Source organism: Ursus arctos, unplaced genomic scaffold (genome assembly GCF_023065955.2).
Source record: "Ursus arctos isolate Adak ecotype North America unplaced genomic scaffold, UrsArc2.0 scaffold_13, whole genome shotgun sequence".
NCBI lineage: Eukaryota > Metazoa > Chordata > Mammalia > Carnivora > Ursidae > Ursus > Ursus arctos.
This window is the reverse complement of record NW_026622797.1, coordinates 42,890,247-42,910,336: the sequence shown is the minus strand read 5'-3', so window position 1 is coordinate 42,910,336 and position 20,090 is coordinate 42,890,247. Positions and strand designations below refer to the sequence as shown.

General features: G+C 44.4%; 1 protein-coding gene across 1 annotated transcript in view; it reads left to right on the top strand.

Moving 5' to 3' along the window:
• Positions 1 to 4,185: 4,185 nt before the first annotated feature.
• SLC35F1 (solute carrier family 35 member F1) overlaps positions 4,186 to 20,090 on the top strand; it is a 381,514-nt gene continuing 365,609 nt past the window's right edge. The window contains exon 1 of the mRNA XM_026505215.4: positions 4,186 to 4,361. Coding sequence (XP_026361000.3) covers positions 4,186 to 4,361 — 176 coding nt within the window. The remainder of the gene's footprint in view (positions 4,362 to 20,090) is intronic.

The window sequence follows — 20,090 nt, the reverse complement described above, 5'->3', positions numbered from 1 at the left end:
CCAGTGTGATAGTATTTGGAGGTGGGTCTTTGGGAGACAATTAGGTAATGAAGGTAAAGCCCTCAGGAATGGTATTAGTGATCTTTCTCCACCCTGTGAAGATAGAGCAGGAAGGTGACCATTTGCAAACCAGGAAGAAGGCTCTTACCAGACATGGAATTTGCTGGTGCCTTGATCTTGGACTTCCCAGAAGTGAGAAATAAATGTTTGTTACGTCTATGCATCTTGTTACAGGAGCTTAAACTGACTAAGGCAGAAATCATTCACATATATTTTGGCTAATATCTGGAGATCTTAAAATAATCCCGAGGAAACTGGTACTACTGAATGAGCGCCCTTGCTGAATAAGGCAAACTTTCTGTTGTCAGGGATTTAACAGGTCACCATGACAGAGATATGCCATCCTTTGCTTTGGGAAAGGGAACACTTGGCAAATAATACTTAGACATTTTTAACCTATCATAATGTAGTCTGATCCTGGAAAATTAGCCCTTATTCACAACTAATAACACTAATCTCCTTCTCTAGCACTGCAGGTCTCTTATCAAGAAAGGTCAATTATAAACCTACAAACCATATTCAGATTTCCCCCCGAAGAAATATGTTTCCAAAACACAAAAGAAAAAAAATTACCCAAATAAACAGAAGAGGGGTGTGAACAGTCTTTGAAACCTGTTGCCTACTGTCTGTTTCCCTGCCCTGGGCATATTTTTCATAGTCACCAGGACCATCTACAGACCATCTTTAATGATGAGGAGCCTGCTGAGGTTCTGCCAGTGTGACCTCCTCATTATTTGATCCATTGCTCAGATCTAAATGTAAAGACCTACCCATTCTGCTCCTTTTCCTCTCCCGTCTCCATAAGTTTCCCACCAGCGTTGTTTTCTTCTCTCCTGTATGTATTCAATCATGTGAATCAAAACTTGGATGCTCTATCATTCTGGGTGCCATGTGTTTAGTAGTGTGTTTTGAGTAGATTCAACAAGACTTAGGAGGGAAAGCAAAAGAGAAGAGAATGGCATGGGGAGAGCAGATGGGCCAACTGGGCATTTGGAGCAACACAAGCAAGTCCAGGTGACTGCTCAGCAATTTGGAGAGAATCATCAGTCACTTCTGGAGCATGACTGTGAAGCTTTTATCCAATACAACACACAGGTGCAGTCTATGCAAAACAGATGAGTCAAAATGCCTGGTGACTCTGAGGACTAAAACACACGCCAAACCCCACTCTTCCCTACCTGAGCGGAAATGTCTTCAAAATGAGCACCATTAAAAAGGGTGTAACTGATAGTCAACTTCCTCTTCCTAACGGGATCCAACAGAGCTAGCACTGGGTTAAGTGAAAGTTAGATGGTGCGATAGTAAGAGTGGAATAGAAATTTTGCAATGGTGTGGCACCACTAAGCACACCTGGTCAGAGGGGTGAACTGAGCAGCAAGTGTGATCCTGGAATCCACACGCTCCAGCTAAAACACTACATACACATCCACAGCCTATTGCCTTCATCCCCTTTCCTTTTGTTCCGAGCTCATGGAAGATGGATTTTGAAGCCAAGGAGGCAGCAGGGAAAAGGGAAATAGGCCTTCCCCACATCTCTTTTGTTTAATTTCATGTCGGATTCACCACTCTGACACCTGTACTTTTAACACCTGTTTCCTTACCTCTCAAATACTATTCTGCTACTTTTTAGGAGAGGAGCGTGAAGCACAGATTTGAAGGGTCAGAATGGACCTGAGGCTGTAACCCCTTTACAAGAAAGAATAATGCAAACATAAGTTGAAATTTTACATGTCTCATCTTGTTCCTCTCCTATCCTGGCTTTTTTCCTTTCTGACTCAGCGGAGATTTAGATAATTTGGGTTCAACAGTCCATCTGGAGAAATGACCGGACACAAATGCAGACACTGGAATGCAGATACAGCACCGAGTTGTGATGTTCCAAAAACATTCAAAAGGAAGCAAGCCAAATGTTAAGGAAGAGGGCACTGAAGCACCCAGTCTTTCATGGCAGACACGTGAAATGACCACAAATGTCGTCGTAACAGAGAGATTCCTACCATGATTTGCTGCCAGGTTGAGATGAAGTGCATTTTATTAATATCTCCTACATTTGGTGGGTCCCCCAAGGACACACTCATCGTGAACTATTAGAATCTTAATGCCCATGAGGTTACAAGCTTTGATCCTGTTTGCAACAGTTCTTCAGAGTGTCTGGTACAAAACTGAGGTGGCAAAAATCTCACAGTGAAAGGTTCTTGAGAAAGGACATGGCAGCATGTTAATTATAAAAGGGAAAATGCTCTAATTTGGGTTAAGTTTTGTAGAAAAAAGACCTCAGGGATATTTCAGGTAGTAACTGGGTTTTACATAAATTGAAATACAGATTGGAGACTTTTTTTTGACAGCTGTTTCTTCAAATTTTTGATAATTAAAAAAAGGGCTCCCAATATTGCTAAAAGGAAGGCAACTTCTTAACCAAACAATGAATCTCATCTTCTCATCCTCCCTTCTCCCTTTGGTTAATCAGACATTGTCCATTCCTTTCTGGAATGTTATTTTTTTCCTCCAACCCCATTCTCCTTGGCAAACCACCAGTATTTTTTATTTGTGCATTTGGATTCAATGGTGGTTTTAGCATGCCTTTCTGTAAACATACTTACCTTTTAACCATATTCAGGGCAAATAATTCCACACGCTGCACTAAAATGGAAAAATTTTCAAGATGCCTATCATTTTTCACAGTAGGATTCCTATCCAGGCAATCTAGATAAAGGAAAATGTGAAAAATATAACTCTCCGAAGAGTCAGTTATTAACTGGAATCTGGAGCAATCGGGGTAAGAGATACCTGGGACAGGAAATCAGTTTTCCTTTGGGAGAAATGCGGTCTTGTTTAGGTCTAAGGTTTCTGTGCCAGATTCTCAGGGGCTTTCCCTTTTGTGAGTGGAGAACCTCTGGTCAGAGCCCCAGTGAAGAAGCCTTCACAGCCGCCTGCTGGGTGGTTTACCTCATTTAACTCTTACAGCACCACGGGGAGAAAGACACACGCAGTCTCCGTTGCACAAAGGAGAATGTGTCTCACAATGTTAAGTACAAAAATTGCTTAGGGAACCTCTGCAGGTAAGTTTTAGAGGCACAATTGGAAGTCGAATCTGCCTACGCTCCCTTCACAGCGCTGCAAAACGGAGACGTTGAGTTGGTGTGACGTGCTTTTTCCAGTTTCCAGAATGAATTCTTTGTGCAAAGTTGTTTCTCCTCCAATTTCCTCCAGGCCTGTTATGGTGAGTGTTGGGGTAGTAGGATACTGGAGTTTGCGTTTTTAACTGGGGCCAGAGCCTTGTCCTAGTGTCCTGGCGCTGTCCCGGGAAGGTAGTGCTAAGGTTCCGCGGTGTCGCGGCGGGAGCGGGGAGTCCCCTCCAATTAAAGAGGAAGGGTCTACCCCTAGCTTCATGCGAACAATAAACAACCAAAACAAAACAAAACAAAAAATAAAACAAAACCATCATCGCAACCTCGAGCTAGGTAGGGCCTCCTGCGGATCCGGGAGAGGCGGGTCGGGGCAAGGAGGCGCCTCGGGAGCGCCCTCTGGCGAAGGCCGAGCGCGCGTGTCCCCGCCCTGGCCCCCCTTCGCCGCCGCCGCCGCCGCCGCCGCCGCGGCGCCCCCGCCCGGCTCTCCGGGTTCACTCTCGGTCTCTCACTCCGTGAGACACAGACGGCAGCTTTCCGAGAGAGCGGGGGACAGGCTGAGGCGGCGCCAGCACAACTGCGCCGCTCGCCCCGAGAAGACCAGGGAGCCGGGAGAGAAGGCAAAGCCCGGAGCCCCATCCCCTCTCTCCGTGGGGGTCTACTGAGCCGACGGGCAGCTCGGCGGCCGCGCGCGACCCCCTTCCCGGCCACTTCGCGGGGTGTGCCAGGACTTGGAGACGCAGCTCGGGAAGAGCCGGGGCGGGAGACGGCGGCGACGGCGAGGGGGACGCGCACCGGGACGGGAGAGGAGTGAGTGGCGGGCTGGGCGGCGGCGGTGGCCGTAGCGGCGGGTACCTCCCCGCCTCGCCGCTTCGCAGGCAGCACCGCCTCCCCGGGCCGCGGCCGCCCGGCCGGGTCCTCTGCGCGTTCCCGGGCCCGAGCCGGCGCACGATGCGCCCGGCTGCGTTCTGATCGCCGCCGCGCCGCCGCCTCCGACGCGATGATCCCCCCCGAGCCGCCGCAGCAGCAGCTGCAGCCGCCGCCGCCGGCCCCGCCGAACCATGTGGTGACCACCATCGAGAACCTGCCGGCCGAGGGCAGCGGCGGCGGCGGCGGTAGCCTGTCCGCCTCCTCCCGGGCTGGCGTACGCCAGAGGATCCGCAAAGTGCTGAACAGGTGAGCGGCGGCGGGGACGCGGGGCGAGGGCTGCGGGAGCCGGGCCCCGGGTCTCCCCCGGACCCCCGGCGGCCCGGAGGCGCCTTGGGACGGAGTCGCGGCCGAGGGAGACTGAGGAGACCCGGCGACGACGCGCCCCGCGCCTGCGGGGAGGCCGTGGCAGCTTTGTCCCAGAGCGGGGAGCCCTGGGGCGCCCGGGCTGCCGGCAGGTCCGAGGCGGGAGTTCGGGGAGAGGCGGGGTTTGCTGCCCGGCTGCTGCGTGTCTGCACTCACACCCTCGCACACGCGTGTTGCCTCACTCGCCTTACCCACTCGGACCCGAGCTTTGCGCCCAGGGGACAGGGGCGACCCGAGGGTGGCCCGGGCGGAGGCGGGAAGACGCGCGGGTGCGGGGATGGCTAGCAAGTCGCCGGCCTCGCGCTGTCGCCCGCCCCGGCCGGATGGCTCCAACCTCCACGCCCGGGGATGGAGTCGTGGCGACAGCCCGGGCAGGCAGGCGGGGGACCCACTTCTGTCTGACGCTCCAATTGCCGCTCAGACTCGTCCAGGCTGGGACCCGGGAACGGGAGGCTAGAGGCCTGGATCAGACCCACGCAAAGTGCAAAAATGTTGCGAGAAGGGTGTGAGCAGGAGGGGCCCGGTGATTCCAAAGCGGGCTAAAGCCAGAGGAGGCGAGCGCAGATCGCCGGCGCCTCCAGTGCTGGAATCTGCGCAGTGAATGGATCAAGGACAAGGCGTTTTAGGTTGAGAACCCGGGTTGACGTGAAGATGGGGCCCCTGGTGCCCCTGACTTAACTGTTACGTGAAAGGGACTTTGTCTACTTAGGTAACTTGAAATGGTTGAAGAGCTGACGCTTAAAAGATCGGAGAATTGGTTTCGTGTGTTTTTATTTGAGTGCGTGTGTGCTTTTTTGATGCATCTGTACGGGTAACTCTTAAGGTCGCTCTGTTCATACAGGTTTCTGTGTGGCACTGCTTTGGGTGGCCGAGGCTTCCCATAGAGCTATAAGGAATTCACATAGAACTCTGTGGGGCTTTAAGCTGTAGTGGGTGCACAAAGTATGTACAGAAGCTTAAAAGATAGAGTATGGTTTAATTCAGGTATAACAAATCCCAAAACACTCGAGTCCCGTGCGAAGACTTAACGTGTATGTATTAGCTTACTTGTGGGTACTTCAGTATGTTTCCATTTAGTAGCAAACAGGAAGAAATTCATGCTGAGTGAACAGGAGTTGGTAATAGAAAGTCAAGCCTCTACTTTTCTTCGAGTTGTAGCTTAGGATAACACCTTCCAAAATATTACATTTAAAAGACAGTGACCAGAAGTCGAATCAAGAAGATGTTGGCTTAGTACATATTATATAGGTTTCCTATTCTTCATGAACACCTGTGGTTTTTTGAATTGTAAATATCTTGGCATTGGATGTTTAAATTTTTAAGCAGAGTATGTTAAATATTAATATCTCTCATCAAACTGGAAAAAATCCTGGTGCACTCTTTCATTTACCTTTGCTTGATTACAAGTTATTATTGATTCTGTGCAGGTTACTTCTTGATATTTAATGAATCCTAGCGTCCCGAATACAAAGATCACTGAGGAGACTTGGTTGTCATCATTTCTCAGCCAGTAACTAGCCATGTGGCTTGGGGCAGATCTGCACATCTCCCTGAGACTCGGTTTCTGCATTTGTAAGATGTGTCTTACAATACTTGCCTTACCGCTGTTGTCCTGAGATGATACTAAAGAAAACACTTGGGCGGATATAAAGCTCTACACGAATTTATTTCTTCAGCAGATTTTTGTTGTCTGAGGTGGGTCCGTGGTAGCATCATAAGCAAATGAAGTCGTGGTACATCATGAGTAGAACTTTGTGTGTGTGTGTTTTTTTTTAAGATTTTATTTATTTATTTGACAGAGAGACAGCCAGCGAGAGAGGGAACACAAGCAGGGGGAGTGGGAGAGGAAGAAGCAGGCTCCCAGTGGAAGAGCCTGATGTGGGGCTCGATCCCATAACGCCAGGATCACGCCCTGAGCCAAAGGCAGACGCTTAACAACTGAGCCACCCAGGTGCCCCAGAACTTTGTGTTTTATTAAGCCTTCAGTGATCTGCGTGACATGAGTTGTACTATTCCTAATTTATAGAGGAAGAACTTAGAAAGATTGGGTCAATGACATGTCATCTCAGGCCCATCTGTGAATGGGACCTACCTAGGGTTATAGCCTTTCCACTTCAACTAAACCATTTAGTTACCTTTCAAAATTCTTCAGAATTTTCAATATAATATTTTGTGTTGAGTTAGTGGTCTTTCCTTATACTTAAAGGGACAAGAAGAAAATATTTCTTTTGAGAAGGAGCATCTTTGGTATGGAGACTGAAAAAAGGGCAGATTAAATATAAAAATCTCGATGGAATAATTTCATTAGCATGTTGATGAGCTTGGCTTCTGCACCATGATTATGTCAACAGGAGGGAATTGGTAGTGCTGTTGAGTGACTGGGCTCTTCAAGCAATAATGCAGGAGGAAAGTGGAATTTTAGAGATCTTGTGCCAGCACGTAGGTGTGGCTCCCCTCTAGTTTGAATCCTTCAGGTAGGTTGGACCAGTCAGTAATGGCTATCAGGCAGGCCCACTGGGGCCAAATCATAAGCATCTTTGTTCATTTTCTCAAAGCTTAAAATCATTTCCCCCCTTCCTTTTCTTCTTCTTTTACTCTTCCTTTTCCCTTAATACTTCTGTATCCTTCACCTGCATTGCTTTATCAACTTATTGTCCTCTGAGTTTTAGTTGCTTTTTTTTCATCTGCTTCTGGCATGTAGCAACTTAGCTGTTAGCAGAAAGTGAGGTTGCAAATCTGGAAGTTTGGAGCCAATATAAAAAAATATCCTCCTTTTTTTGGCATGCAGATATATGGTTGGCAGCATTCTATTGCTGTGAGCTGGCCAGTAGTCTCTTCAGTGACAGAATGGGACATTGCATCACTGTTAGTTAGCTCTTAGCATCGCTTTGGGCCAAAGGGGCAGCGCTAACACTGAGGATGGTGCAGTGAGATGGGGAGCAGGAGACCATGAGCAGCGCAAGCCCCGTGATTTGCCTGCCCCTGGTGGAAGTCTGTAACAATAGCTACCTGCCAACCCAGAGGAAGAAATGCAAACACATATGCTATCTATATCTACCCAAGGATAGGTAAAAAGAAAAGAGCTGATTAATAATTAATTAAAGGGACTTGCTCTCAAGAAGCATAGAATAAAAATGTAGTGTTATGGTGATGAAATCTGCCTGACATTATCCTGCATCATTGTACTCTCCTCAGTATAGCTTCTCATCCTTTCCCCTTTCTCTACAGGTTGTAGAGTTGGAATAGCTGCATTTTGTACATGACAGTTAGGGCATCTCACTGATGACTCACTTTCTGTAAAGCAATGAGATTAGAATCTAAGAGTATCCAAGATTTTGGTGAAAGAGGAGGTGCTAGGTAATTTTTTGAAACCAGTTAATGGGATGTGTCACATTTTTCTCCCTGTGGTATTCAAATTTGTTTTGGCAGTGGGATGCAAGAAATCCAAGATGATTCTAATGCTGAGATAATTGTTACTTCTTTAATTCTCAAAGATTTAGAATAATGTATTGGTTCGAGCATGAAAAAAATATGGCAAACTCTTCCTCGTTTATTTCTTAGCACGGAGTAGTATTTATTACCCTGTCACAGGCAAGCAGGATATGACAAAAAAGAAAACACTTCAAGGGCAACGGTTGATGACCTTTCACAAAAACTGCTGAAAACTGGTAGGTTTCTTAGAAAGATAGAGGAGTAGATGCTGGTCTCTATAGTATCTGAAGATTTGCTCCTCTAAAATGATTACTTAATAAAATGTTTGTGAAAAACAAGTAATAGCTTATTTTGTGTTTTGCATGTATGCGGTTTTATCTTTTCCAAGTCGAATATTATTTTCAGATCTTAACAAAAATAACTGTGAATTTCTAGTCTTGACCCACTTTCTTCCCAACAAGAGATTCATTGGGTTGTCTCATTATAAAGGGGTTTCTGCCTTTTTGAGTTTTGTGGTGGGGATATTTAATCGTTAGAACGGATCCACTAGTGTGACGCTGGGTCATCCGTTCATTTGATTTAGAACTGATTTCCAACTTACATTTTGATTCATTTTATTAACTTTAAAATTTCTGAAAAAATTTTGAGTTGAAAACCAAGAAACATTAAGGAGGATACATAAGAGCATTGCTAGCAAGCCTAAATAAAATCAACGTCCACGTGGGAAGTTACCGTATAAGATAGGACAATATGTGTACATACCTTTTATGAGTCATTAAATAAGGTGGACAGAACATGGTGAACTAACGGAATGGCTGCCAAGGAACAAGATTATGCTTGAACTAAGTATTAGGTACAGCTGCTGAAGACATATAATTTAGATGATCCTTTTCTATCAAGTCAGACGGCTCTTGTTGAACAATTGATAGTGAAGCTCTTCCTCAAGCTGCTTCTTCTAACGGATGTCAGAATGAAAGGGAAGACCAACTAGTAATGAGGATAATTGATACACAGCATTCCAGATTGAACCGGGTGGTGTGATTAAAAACAGACATTTCTAAGATCAGTAGTAAACAAAGGATGTCGAAGAATGCATTTATTTTTAACTGAAGGACAAAGTTATGAAAATAAAAGATCATCCTGTATACTTGTGTTATATACACAGGGCTTGGAGAAATGAGCATTTGTATTAAAGGGACATTGTGTTTACTTGGGATAGAGATAATATATTTCCAAGTAATTAATGTGTAAGAAAATGGATGCATCTTTGTGTAATTTTCCTTTGAGCTTTCACCGTCTCAAGATCCTTCAGAGTCCAGGGCCATCATAATAGAAGTCTGTTTTTCCTGTACACTGCTGTGGATGTAGATAATACAGGAAATTGAGTTGGCTGCCCATATAGTTCTAAAGTTACCTAATGCAAGAGCTGATTTATTATTTAATTGCCATTTCTCATAAAAGTAGAATGAAGAATGTGAAAATACCACCACCAGTTTTTAGTTCAGCTTTCTCATTCGAGTTCAGGCCAATGAGCATTCACTGTACATTTTTCAAACACATTCATTCTTGATTATGTTTCTAAAAAAAAAGTATGCTTAGGCAGTTCAACCCTAATAGCCACATGGAAAATTACCTCACAAATATCTGGCGTATTTCTTGACTGTGGCATGAACATATACAAGTATACATTCATTTATTCTTGCTTTTAATGGCCAAACCACATGACATAACATTTACCATCTTAAGCAGTTTTAAGTGTATAGTACAGTAATGTTATTTGTATGCACATTGTCATGCAACATATGTCTAGAATTTTATCATCTTGAAAAATTGAAACTGAATCTATTAAACAACTCCCCTTTCTCCCTTCCATACTGACCCTGGCAACCACCATTCTACTTTTGGTTTCTAAGAGTTTGACTCTTCTGGATACCTCATATAAATGGAATTATGTCGTATTTGTCTTTCTATGACTGGCTTAATTCCCTTAGCATAATGTCCTCAAGGTTCATCCACATTGTACCATCTGAGAGGATTTCCTGCCTTTTTTAGGCTGAATAATATTCCACTGGATGTATACACCACATTTTCTTTATCCATTTATCTGTTGATGGACATTTAGCTTGCCTCCATCCCTTGACAATTGTGAATAAAGCTGTAATGAACACGAATGTGAAAATATGTCTTCAAGATCCTATTTTCAATTTTTTGGGATATGTACCCAGAAGTGGGATTGCTGGATCATATGGTGATTCTATTTTTATTTTTTGGAGTTTTTCATAGCGGTGGCACCATTTTACATTCTCACTCACAGTGTATAAGACTTCCAATTTCTCCACATTCTTGCCAACACTCATTACTTTGTGTGTGTGTGTGTGTGTGTGTGTGTGTGTGTATAGTGGCCGTCCTAAGGGGTGTGAAGTGACTTCTCATTGTGGTTTTGATTGGCATTTCTCTAATGATCAGTGTTATTGAGCAGCTTTTCGTAAGCTTTTTGACCATTCATATGTCTTTGGAGAAATGTCTATTTAAGACCTTTGCTCATTTTTAAATTGGATTGTTTGGGGTTTTTTAGTTGTTGAGTTGTAGGAGTTCTTTCTGTATTCTGGGTATTAACCCCTTATTAGATTATGGTTTACAAATATTTTCTCCCATTCCATTGGTTCTTTTATACCCGGTTGATGGTTTCAACATTTACTTGTTCTTAATCACTACGGACGCAGCGCTCTTCTGGAGGACGCATACATGACAAACATTATTCTTGGCCTGAAGGACCTCAAAGTCTAACTGGGTAACATGGCATGTGTTCTGCTACTGAGAGTGAAACATTATAATCTGTAACCAGAATTTTTATGAATAGTGTCTAATTGTGTGCCTACCAATGCCTAGATACTAGAGTCATATAACTCAGTTGTTCAATATGCAATCCATATTAAACTGCTCATTCTATCATTTTGACCTTATGCATGCACAGCAGTTAAGGAGAAATTTCATAGGAAATGCCAAAGAAAACAATAAAAATGAGTATGTCTTAGTGTTTTCTTAGAAAAATGTCATGCCTCAGTCAGTGGCAGTGAATGTAATTTGTTTAAGAATACTATTATTAAAATTTTTTAAATATTGTTTTCTATTGGATTTAAATTCCAAACTTTCCCTGAAGAAAAAATTTTTAAAGATTTTATTATTTATTTATTTATTTGAGAGAGAGATTGCGGAGAGAGAGAGGGAGCAAGCCTTCTCACAGAAGTGGGTGGAGGGCAGGCAGAGAGGGGGGAGCAGGCCCCCCCCCCAGGGCCCTGGGGTCATGACCTGAGCGGAAGGCAGACACTTCACTGTTTAAGGGGCTGAGCCACCCAGGTGCCGTTGTCTGAAGAAAATTTATGCATGTCACTCTGTGAAGGTTAAAAAAAAATACCTTAAGTACCATTTTGCAAGTTCTGATATTATGTACCACCAGTTCTTGCCATTTTAAAAATTAATTAGGGAAAACTACTACAACTGAGTAAACACTAAAGGGATTTTAAAAACCAGATCAATCTACTTATGTCCAGATTTAGAGTTACAGGGCTACAATTCCTAATCATTTCTGATTTTGAGATAGCAAAAGTACTGATCCATTGTATAAGACAAATACTTTACTAGTTTCCCATTCATTCATTCATTCATTCATTCATTCATTCAATGAATATTTACTGAGTTCTTCCTATGTGTTGGGCACTGCAGGATCGTAACAGTGAACCAGACAGGTATGGGCTGAAGAGGACTCTTGGGTGCCATTGGTAGAGTTTCTAACTGTTATTACCCTTTCAATGTAATTTATCAAGGGGGCAATTTAAGTAAAGTAGAAATAACGGTAACATACATCACCTCTGAAAAATGATTAGATTTTCAAGTTGATCTAACAGATGTGTACAAAAACCCCATAATTTAGCTGTATCACCTGTAGGCGAACTACTCCAGAGGAAGTCTGAACCCATAATAAAATTACCTGAAGTGTACACAGAGTCCAGAGGTAGATCTTTCTTGATGAATACAATACAGTTTGTTTCACCTAGGACTTTAAAAAAAAGAAAAAGGAGGACTAGCCATTAATGTTTATCTACCTTCAGAATTTTAGGAGAAAAAGGAGGATAGATTTGAATCTCATCCTGCCATTGCAGGGTGAACCTATCAAAGGTCAATGCCATGTAAATCAAGAAGATAGAATTTCCTGAAAACAAGAAAACAAACAAAAAAAGATAATAGAATTTCCTGATAATATGAACATTCCGATAAGTGCATATACAGCTTTAAGGGACCTTGAACACATGGTCATGCGTTGCAGGCAAGAGAAATTTAAAATAGGACAACAGCATGCAGATGAGTTGGACTGCATGCCTTATTATATAATTTGATACAACCTAATGAGAGTGTTTGAATTAAAATTAGCATTTAGACAGTGGATCAAATTCTTAAATTTTACTTTATAAAGTATATATTTTATATTATAAAATTTATATCAGGTGTTATAATAACAAAAGTGGTTATATTATCATGTTTTTATTGGTAGAGAAACCGATTTTTGTGGTCATACAGCTTAGTGCTTTTATAAGACTACAGAGGATGGAGAGCCCACACTAGGTGGGAGACAGGGCACGAGGGTTCAGGGATGGCATTTTCCCTTGGCATTGAGAGATATGTCTTAGCGAGGGCTGCTATAACAAGATACCATAGACTGGGTGGCTTAAACAAAAGACATTCATGTCTCACAGTTCTGGAGGCTGGGAATTCTGAGATCAGAGTGCCAGCCGATTGAGTGGCTAGTGGGGGCCTTCTTGATTTGCAGTCAGCCATCTTCTCGTATTTTTGATTTTTAGAGCAAGAGAGCAATCTCTCTCCTGTCTCTTCTTATAAGGGTACTAATTCCATCATGGGGACTCCACTCCTTGTGACCTCATCTAAATCTGACTACCTTCTGAAGAGCCCACCTCCAAATGCCATCATATTGGGCATTTGGGCTTCAACTCATGAACTTTGGGGGGACATAAACTTTCAATCTGTGGCAGATGGGTAGGAAAGGAACATGTGTAAGAAGGGGGTAGTAGGAAGGATGAAACCAAGTCTTGGGTAATTACTATTTAGTAAGAGGAGTAAGTGTCCAGTTTGACAATATTATGTGGAAGTAAAAAAGGCAGTAGAATGGAGTAAGATTAGAATTGTAGAATGGAGGGGCGCCTGGGTGCCTCAGTTGTTAAGCGTCTGCCTTTGGCTCAGGGCGTGATCCTGGGGTCCTGGGATTGAGCCCCACATCAGGCTCCCTGCTCCACTGAGAGCCTGCTTCTTCCTTTCCCACTTCCCCTGCTTCTGTTCCCTCTCTCACTGGCTGTCTCTCTCTCTGTCAGATAAATAAATAAAATCTTAAAAAAAAAAAAAGAATTGTAGGATGGAGTCAGACAATGGGCACCCTTAGGTGCTCCAATGAGGAGTTAGACTTCACTCTGTGGGTTATTACTATTGCAGGTTATTGAGTAGAGAAAGCACATGATTAGAGATGTGCCTAACCCTGATATTCTAAGCACAATCTGTAGGACAGATTATAGAGAGGGGAGGTACCGGGGTGTGGGGGACAAGTTAGGGGCTACCATAGCCATTTAGGAGAGAGGAGAAAGGAGTCTAAATGGGACAGAGGCAGGGGGAGGGAAGTGCTGTGATTTGGACAGAATCTGGACCAAGATCAGGAAGAGGGAGATTAGATTATTTTGGAGAAAGTACCCAACAGTGCCTGCAACACTGTGGCTATTTAATACTTGTTTTACAAGAGGTTATTTAAAAGATGTCTCAAGAAAGGGATCTGCTCACCAGGGCAGAAGAGACATAGGGGTATTGCGTGAACTAGACAGACGGCCAGGAGGACAGCAGCCAGCCAGAGTGTGGTGCCAGGACCTGTGCTGATTCAGAAACTGTGTAACCAGAATGTGACATGAGCAGAAATCAAGAGAAGCATTTAGAAATATCTATAGATAGAACTTTCATATCTTTCCTTCTAATATTAAAAATGGGGTCATGTATTTTGGTAAGTTTTTGGGTTTTGCCATTTTATTTTTCTAGTAGCTGGTTTTTAAAATTGCATTCCACAAAAGTATTGCCTGCAATGAATTGAAAGAAACTATCGGTAGATAGTTTGAGAGGCACTGGTCCCAGCCCAATATCCAAGAGGGAGCAACAGCGAGTCTGGATTCAACGAGTCTGGAAGGGCATCTAATCACGGAGTAGGGATTCCTCATAGTAATAGCTTTAGGCTGGTGCCAGGCATGGCCTTGGAAGTATGTGGAGGCAGTAGGGTAGGTCTGATGATAGCTACATTAAGTATCAAGGACTCAACCCAACAGCCTGGGTTGAGACTCCCACCTTAAACGCTAGGCAGGGTAACTTTACAAGTGAGAGATGGTACAGCACAGCATCCCAGTTCTGTAGTTCTGGGGAATGGGTTATAAGTGGAGATGGTACCTTTCAGGGATCACAGAGTGAGAAAGCGCATTCCAGGTCTGAGTGGGAGCAGGGAGGGTCAGGGTTACATGGCAGCTAGCATGAGTGGCACAGCTGCTGATAGGGCTTCACTTCAGGCTCTGAGGAGTGCAGACTAGGAGCTATTCAGCCATTCAACAAATAATTACTGTGCCAGGTAAGAGGCATCATCTGGATACTGGGGATACTGCAGGGAGCAAGGCATAGAACACCTTCTCTGTCTTGGTGACAGCATTGGAGTTGGGGCAGGCAATGAACAAATACTAGGAAAGCTATCCAGTTGTGCTAAATACTACGCAGAGAATTACAGTGGGGTGAGGCCACAGAGAGGCAGTGGGTGGTGCTTTCACTTGAGGGGTAAGAGGAGGCCTCTCTCTCTCTGGTGACCTTGAAGCTAAGATTGGAATGATCAGAAGGAACTGGCCACTTGAAGGTCACTGCAGGCAGAGATGCTAAGATGAGACAAGCAGGCATAATGCACTGAAAGAGAGGGAGGCTGAAGTGTAAGATGGAAGTGAGCCGAGGAGGGGAACAGCTCACAGGGGACGGAGACATAAGATCTTTTAGGGCTCAGAGGCCAGGAGACGAGCTTGGGTTTTATTCTAAGTGGGATGGGAAGCAACTAGAAGGTATTCAGTAAAGGGTTCAGTAAAGGAGTAATCTGGTTAATGTTTTGAAAGAACCGTTCTAGCTGCTGTTGGAGAATGGGTTGTGGGAGAGGTAAGTGGTTACTGGAGGAAAGAGATGTTGGAAGCTTGGACTGGAGGCTAACAAGGTGGGAGAGAAAAACGATCATGTTTTGGAGTGATCTGCACCAGGAGAGAGAGTCCATGGGACTAGGTGAGTGATTTGATGAAGCCACTGAGAGAAAAGAATAAAGAAAAATTCCAGTTTGGGGGGCTTGAGAAATCGGGCGAGTGCAGGTGCCATTGTCTAAGATGGGAAAGACAGGGAGAGTAACATATTTGTGGGGAGAAAGTCAGGAATTTACTTTTGGCAAGTTCAGTTAGAAATGTCTAGTGGAGGGATGCCTGGGTGGCTCAGTTGGTTAAGTGTCTGCCTTCGGCTCGGGTCATGATCCCAGGGTCCTGGGATGGACCCCGAGTTGGGGGTCCCTGCTCAGTGGGGAGCCTGCTTCTCCCTCTCCCTCTGCCTGCCACTCCCCCTGCTTATGCTCTCTCTGACAAATAAATAGATAAAACTAAAAAAAAAAAAAAAAAAGAAATGTGGTGGAAATGTCTGGTGACAGCTGGAGTCTGGGATTCTGGGGAGACTTCAGGGGCTGGGGATTTGCATTTGGGAGTCACAGAGGTGGTCAGGCACAGATTCAGAGTGGTGGTACATGGAAACCTGGATGGAATGGCTGCGGAGGGAAAGTAAGGGGGGACTTCAAAACCTAACTTTTGAGAAGTTTTGCCCAAATGAGGGGCAAAGGGAGAGTCTCTTAATAGAGGAGATAACACAAAAGGTCTGTGTGCTGACAGGGATGATATAATGTTAAGGGGGAAATTGCGTATGTGGGAAGGAATGGGATAACAGGAGGGGGGAAAGCCTTGAGAAGGCTAGATGGTGGGATCCAAAGGAAGGGAGAAAGGTTGGCCTTGGAGAGGGGCCAGGACACTCTCCATGATACAGGTTGGGAGCCACAGTCTGTGGGCGTAAATGAAAGTGATTCGGTAGATTTGGTGATGGGAATCAAAGTCCATTCCTGGCCTGTGGCTTCTCTTTTTCTGAGAGCTCTGAAGCAAGGATATTAATTGAAAATGAAGGAGCTAGGTGCTGGGGAGGGGCGTGGGACATTAGTGCAGAGGGAAGTGGCTGACAGTCATTCTGAAAAGTCAGAAAGGAAATCTATGAAAGGAGTATAGTAGGATTGTGGGACAGTGCTGTGTGCTTGTTTGACATTTGTCGTGGGGATGAGGTGGGGGTGTGGTGGGCAGAAAGAAGTCTGCCTTGGTTAGGGTTCACTCAGAAACAGATCTGGGCCCAAGTGACACGGCAAGCAAGAACCATCTGTGACTTCAGCTATGAAGAAGTCAGGATATTAGTATGGGACGTATTTGGGGGAGCTCAGTAGGATTTGGGTCCTGATTACATTTGGGAATAGGGTGTGAGAGACAGAAGAGGGAATTAAAAGTCACTCAGGGATTTTGTGTCTGGGCCATTGGTGTGATGGCAGCCCCTTCAGGATGTGGTTGCTATGTTCTGTCTCAGGCAGCTGACTTAAGTTTTGGGCCTCAATTTTCTCATCTGTAAACTAGTTAAAATAATCCTACTCCTTCATTTCCCATTGCATTTTGGGGATTTTTAAATGAAATAACGTCTGGGTGCGGGCTTGGAAAGCCTCCAAGCACCATGCAATTATTATCCTGGTTACAATATTCAAAGGGGAGAGGGATCCTCAGGGCTTGGCGCTGCCTTCAGGCCCGTGATAAATGGTCACTGGCACCCTCCGCGTGTGACGGACTGGGGCGTAGGCAGCGTGCCGGCCTGCTGGTTTCCTCCTGAGCCTTGTCAGTCAGAATCTGAAGGGGAACCCACCCATCTCTGAACAAAGCACAAGTCTTTACTTCAATGTATTCCATTTGTTGAAAGCTAGATATAATTATGATAATTATAATTATTATTATTTTGGTTTTGTTGTAAGACAGCCTCTTCTTGGGAAGGCTAATTTGGCAGAAGGTGTCTGTCCTGCTGTCTGGTTGCGCCTCTCAGAGTGGTAGTGCTTCCAAGGTACTGGTGGTTTGTTAAGGAGTTTGACAGGCTTCGGGAAGGGGAAGGGGTTAGTGCCTCTTGAACTGGGGAGGTTTCAAAATGAGCGTGGGCCTAAAAGGCTCCATAGAGGCCGGCAGTGGGACAGACAGAGCGGCTCAGAGGGAAGGGACAGAGCCGCTTTAATGTGCTAATGAGGGGAAGCCCAGATGCCAGCGGGATCAGAGGAGCTCTTTGTGACACTGGGTTCCCGGGGATGGCTGGAGTCTCTGTCCCTATCTGTATCCTGCTGTAGGCAGAAGAAACACTGTGCTCTCAGAGAGGGCCCTTTCCTCAACAGATAGCCTTACAGACCGCTCTGAACGCCCGTGGGTGGTGAGGGGCTTCGGAAAATCCCAGGGTCAGGTGACGGCTGGAAAACAGGGAGGCTGTGAGGTGGGGGGACGTGTGTGTGGGAGGGCAGAGGAAGGGTGGGGGAGAAGTGTTCTGGACGGTGTGTGGAGTCACAGAGAGACTAGGAAGGATATTTGCAGCGTCACAAAATTAACTGTTGTCCCTCCAGTACTGCCAAGCTCGGTGAGTGGCGTCCAGGCCAGTCTAATAGGAGCTGATCAGTCTTTGAAAATGGCACAAGGCAGTTTTTGGCTAGTTATGGAGTAAGTCTGAAACATCACAAAAACCAACCAAACAGAAACCACCACCATCACCCAGTGAGAGCTGGAATGAAATTCATGGTCTGGTTACTTTATTCAGTGATTGCTCTGGAATTGCTTGTAGGGAGGGGTTGGAAGCAGGGTCCTGAAGCTGACTGACTCTGCAAAGCAAGAACACAGTATTTACAAAGACTGCATGTTTACTTGTACTGACCCCACCTACTGATGGAGGGATTGGGTAACTAAAGTCATCCCTTAAGGCTGTTTGTAGATTTCATCCTAACCTCTGGGGTTGTTAATGTCTCTGGAAATATGAGTTCCCAGATAAGACAGACAAATGAAATGAAGATGATCAATCCACCGTGTCCCGACTCTGTCTTTGTCTCCTACTTTTCCTTTCTGAATCTTTCTGGGGTATATAAATATTTAATATGATATACTGTGTATATTGTTCCCAAATAATGTATATTAGATATTATTTGTAATCAGTCTTTGTCTATCTGGCAGTCTCTTTCTGTCTTGCTCTGTTTTTTTCTGACACACACACACACACACACACACGAACTGATTGGTAGATGATAGTTTTCCATTGGAATGGCTTGTCTTCCTTATTTGAAAACAGCCCTCACATTTCCTTACCATGCTTTTTTTTTGGCTCAGAGTTGGTTCAAGAAGAATGCTTTATTTTTAACACGTTTTATTTTTATTTTGGAACTATACTGAATTGGTATCATCTAAGAAAATAAAAATATTCAGTGTGGAATTACCTATGAGCTAGCTATACCTGAAAGTGTGACTGTGCGCATAGAATAGCCACCCCATAAGGATTCTTCCCCACCCACCCTGCATTTCCCCTGAGCCATAGATGGTTTTATTACAACACTCCAGGCTCCAGGTGATAATGAGTCTGATGACTTGACTTTAAAAATATTCCTTTTTTCCCCCTACTTTGATTCCAACAGTTTGTGTGATTTGTGTTTTTCAGGCAAAATTCTTCTTTTCCTCCTCCTCCTTGTTCTCTTCCTCCTCCTTGTCCTTCCTTTTTTTAAAAAAATCCTTCTTTCCTTGATGCTTCCCATTTATTTCCTGCACCTCATGGGACACATGCATCTTGGATTGACCTTCCCTAGTGAACGCTGGGTGCTCCTGATCCGAAAGAGGTATAGGCAATGAGGTGCTTGCTTGCGCTGCTTTTAGAAGATTGATCATTTGCATCTCTGATAAATGCATTCATTTGTGTGCAGTGCAAAGAGACCCTAATTATTACCTCCCTAGCCCCAAAGTTAACTGGAACCTGAGAGTATGCCTTTGGCTGTGACAGAAGAAAAGCACCATTTAAAGCATTTACAGCAATGGGTATCAGATCACTCATTTTGGATGTCAATTTGTCAAAAACGGTGATTATGTAAAGATTGCACGAGGGAATGTATGCAGCGTGGGCTGGTGTGCAGTTTGTTGGGGTATGGGCTGGTGAATTGAGATGCAACAAAAAACTCTTCTTACCCCATTGCCATCTCCTGTTTCCCTTTGTCACAACTAGAAAGCAGTTCATTGGATTTAGGAACCTGAGGGTTCTCTTCCTTTTTGGCTGCAACAGGAGAAGCAGGTAAAGGGCCAGAGTCTACAGTGCACTCTTTCTAAAAAAGGGATTTCCTCAGGCCGACATACTCTACACAAACTCTTCCAAATGGTGTTTGGAGAAGATAAGACATATGCAAGGAACAAAAGATTTTTACAGTGAGGAGATGGAACGCTTGTGGTGGGATGTAGGATAGAAGGAACCCTTGCAGAGAATTAGCCTTGCGTTTGTATTACTGCTCTGCTGTTTTCACCATTAAAGTAACTGGCTTCATGACGTATAGAATGTTGATTCTGGCCCCTCTTAAAGAAATGCTAGCAAGTGAACAAAGAAAAAAGAGGCACAGAAGACATGTGACATATTAATGGATCAAAGACACTCTCATTGCATGTCATAGTCCCCATTTTGGTGAATTACTAACTTTGCGTGCGAAACTATTCTGATCTTAGGGAATGAATAAAGCAGAACAATGCATGATAGTACCTGGCCCAGAGTAGGTAGTCAGTGAATTTTAGTTTTAGTCTGTTTTTTTTAAATTGATCTGTGGAAAGGTGGGGGATATAGAAAAGTATAGAAAGACGCTTTGAGTGGTGCCAGAGTTAGGAAAATACCAAGGTGTGTTACCTAAGTCCTACTCATACTTTAAAACTCAAAACATGTGTCTACCAATGCTTTTCTCCTAAAATTTTCAATTCTGTCCTGCCATGAAATTTCCCGTGTGACAGTCTGTTG